Source organism: Archocentrus centrarchus, chromosome 3 (assembly GCF_007364275.1).
Source record: "Archocentrus centrarchus isolate MPI-CPG fArcCen1 chromosome 3, fArcCen1, whole genome shotgun sequence".
In the NCBI taxonomy this organism is placed as follows: Eukaryota; Metazoa; Chordata; class Actinopteri; order Cichliformes; family Cichlidae; genus Archocentrus; species Archocentrus centrarchus.
In genome coordinates, this window is record NC_044348.1 from 7,774,867 (window position 1) to 7,781,047 (window position 6,181).

At 42.4% G+C, this 6,181-nt stretch overlaps 1 protein-coding gene across 1 annotated transcript; it reads left to right on the top strand.

Moving 5' to 3' along the window:
• Positions 1–3,063: 3,063 nt before the first annotated feature.
• LOC115775735 (E3 ubiquitin-protein ligase RNF128-like) lies at positions 3,064–5,855 on the top strand. The gene has a single exon (XM_030723232.1). It carries the CDS (start codon positions 3,442–3,444, stop codon positions 4,528–4,530), a length of 1,089 nt encoding a protein of 362 aa, XP_030579092.1. The 5' UTR covers positions 3,064–3,441; the 3' UTR covers positions 4,531–5,855.
• Positions 5,856–6,181: the final 326 nt, after the last annotated feature.

Below are 6,181 nucleotides of genomic sequence, written 5' to 3' on the forward strand. Positions count from 1 at the left end.
TGTTTGACAAATTATAGGCCCACAATACTACCAATCTTTTTCTTTTTTCTTTTCTTTTCTTTTTCCCCCCAAATACCGGAAATCGCCTTTTGGCAGATGACCACACCAGGCTTGTTTGGACATGCCCCAATGTTTCCCCCACAGCCACAGGTCGTGGGCATCCGTCATCAGTGCTCTCTGCGCGGACTTATATCGCCTTCGTGCTCCGAACACAGTAAACCGATGGATGTTAAACTGATGAACAGTGTCAAAAAAGGTGAGTTACTGATTTTTTTTGAAGAGCTTCTCTGTGTTGATTGCATGTACTTCACTAAGTAGAAGAAGTAACATTTAAGGCTGACAAAGGCTTAAATCATCAGTCTGGTATTTCTGCACACCAGCCGACTGAAGCTGAACTTGTTTTGCTGTGATAATTGTGATGGATGACGTTGAGTCTAGCTGTGTTTTTTTTTTTCCGTCAATTAACAAACAACAATGAGTTAATGGCGCCCCTGTGTGGTATCGACTGGTTTTGTGGTTTGTTGGCCATCTTGTGTAAACTGATAATTAATGAAGGGCGTATGAACACCTTGGATGTGATGTAGATCAAAAGCTTTTGACACGGAGTGAAGAAATAAGCCGATATTAAAAAGCATATCAAATAGAGGCTGTGCGTGTATATAAATTGCATTTTTAAAACTCAGCCCATTATCCATGGATTGCTCTTAAAGTTTTTTTAATCCCTCATTTACACTCGCAGGCCACTTTGTTAGGGACACCTGTTCAACTGGTCCTTAACGCAAAAATCTAATCAGCCAATCACATGTCATCAAGTCAAATGCATTTAGGCATGTCAAGATGAATTCCTGAAGTTCAAACTGAGCATCAGAATGACGAAAAAAAAGGTGATTTAAGTGACTTTGAACGTGGCATGGTTGTTGGTGCCAGACTTGCTGATCTGAGTATTTCAGAAACTGCTGATCTGCTGGGATTTTCCTGCACAGCCATCTCTAGGGTTCACAGAGAATGGTATGAAAAAAACGAAACGAAAACATCCAGTGAGCAGCAGTTCTCTGGGTGAAAATGTCTTGTTGATGTCTGAGGTCAGAGGAGAATGGCCAGACTGTTTCTGGCTGATAGGAAAGCAGCAGTGACTCAGGCAACTGCCCATTACAACCAAAACAGAAGAGCATTTCTGAACACACACCACTTGGAGTAGCTGCAGGCGCAGAAGACCACACGCCGCTCCGCTGAGCTGAGAACAGAAAACTGAGGCTACCATTCACACAGGCTCGCCAAAATAGGACAGACTGTGAAAATGCTGTCTGGTCTGACGAGTCTCGACTTCTGGTGCAACCTTTGGACGGTAGGGTCTGAACTTGGGATAAACGTGAAAACACGTCTACTTTCTGCCTTGCATCAACCATTCAGACTGGTGGTGGTGGTATAATGGTGTGGGGAATATTTTCTTGGCACCCTTAGTACCAAGTGAGCACCATTCAAATGCCACAGCCTGTTGTATTGTATTGTTGCTGACCTTGTCCATCCCTTTACAGCCACAGTGTACCCATCTTGTGATGGCTGCTTCCAGCAGGATAACGCACCATGTCCCAAAGCTCAGATCATCTCAAACTGGTTCCTTGAACATGACGAGTTCACTGCACTCAAATGGCCTCCACAGTCACCAGACTGCAATCCAATAGAGCATCTTTGGGATGTGGTGGAACGGGAGATTCTCATCATGGATGCATGGCCGACAAATCTGCAGCAACTGTGTGATGCTGTCATGTCAACATGGAGCAAAATCTCTGAGGAATGTTTCCAGCACCTTGATGAATCTGTGCCATGGAGAATTAAAGCAGTTCTGCAGGCAAAAGGGGGTCAAACCTGGTACCAGCAAGCTGTACCTAATAAAGTGGTTGGTAAGTGTATATCTTCTTTAATGACTGTTTATTCATCGGATTATTAATTTAATGTTGATTAAACTTTCATTATTTAATTAACCTTGTAGGAGTGCAATTAACATAAGTTTATTTTTTTCCATTTATTTCTTTGCAGTTTTTCTCATAGTATTTTATAAGTAGATGCAAGTTCATCATCAGACCAGTAACTTTTGGATCAAATAATACTAAATAATGTACTCTTTTAAACAAGATATTATTATTTCCGGTTGCTGATAGCTTACATGTCCATGTGACTCGGGCAGCTTGGTGGAGCAGTTTGACCACACCATTAACCAACCAGCAGATGCCAGTATTAGATCTGAAAGTCTGTAGAACCACTGAAATCCACACCCTTTCTTTAACTTGGAAAAACCCAAGATGTTTTCAGTTTGTGTACTCATAACTAACAGGGTAATATTTCTGGAATTTAAGGGTCAGAGCAGCACCATTGTTCCTGCTATCAGGAGCCGTGACTTGCGGCTGTGCTAAAAGTAAATATCTGACTGTCTTTTATTATTTTATTTTATTTTTTACAGATTTTGTCCTAATGAAATGGCTTATTTAAAAGTGCATTCTTCACATGCCTATACAGCTGTTTGTGTATGTGTGTGCGTGCATGAACTGAGGTCAAATGACCCAGTCCAACAGAGCAGATCTCAGGTCATCTGATTTGTCATTTGAAGCCTTTCTGTCTCTTAGTGTTTCCATGCTTTCATTTCTGTAAGAAGATACAACTGAAACTTGACGATGCCTTGTTCTATTTCAGTTTTCTCTGGTATGCCTGCAGTGTTGGTTGAGTCTCTAGTTACAGTATCAACACAATGGAAAAAGAAAAAAACTTTATTTTTGTGTGCAACAGGCCTTTGAGATTTGAATGACGTTCTTCACTCAGTTTTTTTCCCTGTATGTTTGTTAAAGTACGCAGTAGAATTAGTCCACTGAATATGCAGTAGGCTATATTTGTCTTTTAGAGAGAATACCTAAAAGTCAGAGGAGCAAAACTAGCCTGTCACCTTAACAAAACAATGACTGCAGTTGCATAAGAAGGGGAAGGAAACAAGTCCCACTAGAAAAACTGGTTGAGTTGCTTTTGTCATCCTGACAAAGAAAATCCAGCAACATTTTTTTCTTTTGCTGCCACAGTGTCGTTAAGTGAAACTCTCCTTATCTCTTCCTTATCACGTCTTTCCTTCTCGAATGCTGTTCCTTGGCTCTGGAAACAGCAGTGATCTGTGCGTTTTGTGTGCTTCAACTTGTTGAATAGCAACACCCTGCCCTCTGCGGGGAGTGTTCAGTGTTCAAGGTTCAGGAAGATAACGAGGGGTGAGTGCCTGCTAGTGTTATGTTACCAAAGGCTCGTGTCATATTACCGAAGACCAGGTGAAACTGTAGCTGGATTGAGACGGCTGTGGCTCAAGCAAACTAGGAACTGGGACTGAAAAAAGAAAAAAAAAAGGAGTTTTTAGAGAGGCTCAATCTTCCAAGCAGAGGACTTCCTCTTGTTTAGAGCGGCGTTACCATGGGTAAGAAGACTCAACACCGTCTGCTGCTTTTGCTGTGTTTGTCAGGGCTTGTTCACCGTTCAGCTGCCTTTGTGTTTTGGACCGCCATTGTGGAAATAAGCTATAGTAACAGCAACAATGAGACTGTGGGGCAATTTTGTGAGTGTGGGGTGTTTGGCCGTAACTCTCCTGTGAAAATGGCTTCGGGCATCATTACACTTCCCAAGGGGGACCCCAAAGGCTGTGGCCCAGGTCCTGTTTATGGCCGCAACTCCAGCTCACCATCATGGATAGCCCTGGTTAAAAGGGGCAACTGCACCTTCAGTGAGAAGATCAATGCTGCCAAACGTCAGGGAGCAGCTGGTGTGGTGGTGTATAATGTGGACGGCAGTGGAAACAGCACTACATACATGACACACCCAGAAGCAGAGGGCATTGTGACTATCATGATTGGCAATTTTCAGGGCAGGGAGATTGTCAGGTTAATTAACAATGGGACTGAAGTTTATATGGTGATTACTGAAGGCGCTGCTCACGGACCCTGGATGGACACCTACTGGCTTTACTTTCTGTCCATCGCCTTTTTCATTGTGACCGCAGCCTCAGTCGCCTACTTTGTGTTCGTCTCCGCAAACCGTCTCTACAATCTGAGCTTGTCTAAGCGCAAGGAGAAGCGGCTGAAGTCTGAGGCTAAGAAGGCAATTAAGCGTCTGCAAGTACGCACGCTCAAAAGAGGGGACGAGGAAACCCATTCTGACTCCCTGATGTGCGCCGTGTGTATTGAATCCTACAAAGCAGGGGATGTGGTGACTGTGCTGACATGTGAACACATCTTCCACAAAACCTGCATCGAACCCTGGCTGCTGGACAGGCGCACCTGCCCTATGTGCAAGTGTGACATCTTGAAGGCCCTGGGGGTCGAGGACAACAGAAAAGAGAGCATCTCCGCTGAATCACCACCAGATGTCACTGTGATCACAGTGACAGGAGGAGACACCATGTATGAAGTCCCGCTGACTGACCCAGGGAGCACCGACCCAGAGAGACATCAGCATCGCTATGACAACAGGGCCTTCGAGGGAGAATCAGAGCCTGCGAGGGGATGAGCAGCAGCAGTGGAAACAAAACAAAGCACAAATCAGGACACAGTCAAATTCCCTGTTTGAAACAGATATTTTTCTGGCTTACACTGATCCAGTGGAATCAAACTTTAATCTAACGACAGAGGAAACAATGTTCATCTTGAAATGCAGACATGTTAAACTGATTTTAAAAGAATCCAAGGATTTAAAATGTTAATGGGCACGTGTAATTAGGTTGAATGTCAGTGCATTTTCTTTATTTCTGTTTTGGTGTGAGTCTGTAAACAATGGGTGTGTTCATAAATCTGTATCTCGTTAGAACAGTAATGGAGTAGTCATGGCGTGACTCCACTGTCAGGTATCTGTTTTGCATAGACAACGAAACAGGTCAGGAAGAAAGTGCAGGAGAGCATTTAAATATCAGAAACCAGGGCCAAATTTCTTCCAACAAAAGGTTTAATATAGCACTGCTCACAGTAATAGTACAAGTGAAGCTTTTTCCCTTTTAACTGAAACAAATGTGTTTTCCTTAATCTGCTTAGTTCTAATAACTTTCTTTCTGTGAGTGTGTTTTTCCATTTGCATCAGGTGATGCCAGGTCGTCATTCTGGATTTGCAAACACACCCATATGAACACACCTTTGACTGGAAATGCTGCAGGGTTTGCATTTCTCTGGCATGAGCAAATAAAACACCTGAGGCTCAGAGGTTCTTTAGAAATATGCTGAAATATGAAGTTTCATGTTCAGTCAGATCACAACTAGAAGGGAAATGTAACACAGAAAAACTGCCATAGGAACTGTAGATATTAATGTTTTCTTCACTGTTGAATGGGAGGGGTACCTTTGTGTGTACTGGAGTTTGAGGTAATACACTGAGATTGGTTTATCAATCAACTTTATCTGTTAATATAACAGTAATAGTTCATGTAAGTACAGGTGATATTCATTTATAGATGCAAACTGTTATTGGTAACCATGTCTTCCAGGTTTTTGGAATATCTGGAGTTTCTTCAGTGCCCGTGGTCTACCTCTGATCTATCACACAGTTAAATTTAGGAATGTGTTTAAGACTCTTCCAAGATCCGAAGTGTGTCCCTCGATAAAGGATAAAGCTAAAGAACTGTTTAAATTTATGTCTTTTCTGGTGGGATATGCTGATTATGGTACTAAAACTATTTTTGCTAGATTGAATCATTTTCACCGCTGTTTTACAGATTCCACGAGTCTTAAATTGTACCCTAAAAATGGATAATACTCTCTGCATTAAATCACATTGATGCTTTTTAGAATGAAATAAATTCCCTCAAAATGAGGCCAACTTAACGAGGGTATATGCTTGTGAAATGGCGTTTGCGTGTATGTGTGCGAAGGGAGGAATACGTTTGTGTGAATGTGTATGAATGTCCAGGTGGGTTACTCTACTTTAGGCAGGTGTGGTAAAGGAGCCTCTCACTTTCAGAGTTCTTTCAGAGTTACAGTCTTGACACAAATAACTGTGTAATTACTCCTGCACAGGTGGGGGCTTCTTCTGCTTTAAGCTCGAGTGGGATAATCATCATACCACATAAGTAGACAGGTTTGACCGAGCGAGCAGAGACTAGCAGCTGTACAGGAAAAGAATTATTGGTGCTCATCAGATGATCACATTTCCTAACTTGGAAAATCGGAACATG

What these genes read in the sequence shown, in the direction of transcription:
- LOC115775735 (XM_030723232.1), top strand. Translation starts at nt 3,442, where the DNA reads ATGGGTAAGAAGACTCAACACCGTCTGCTGCTTTTGCTGTGTTTGTCA.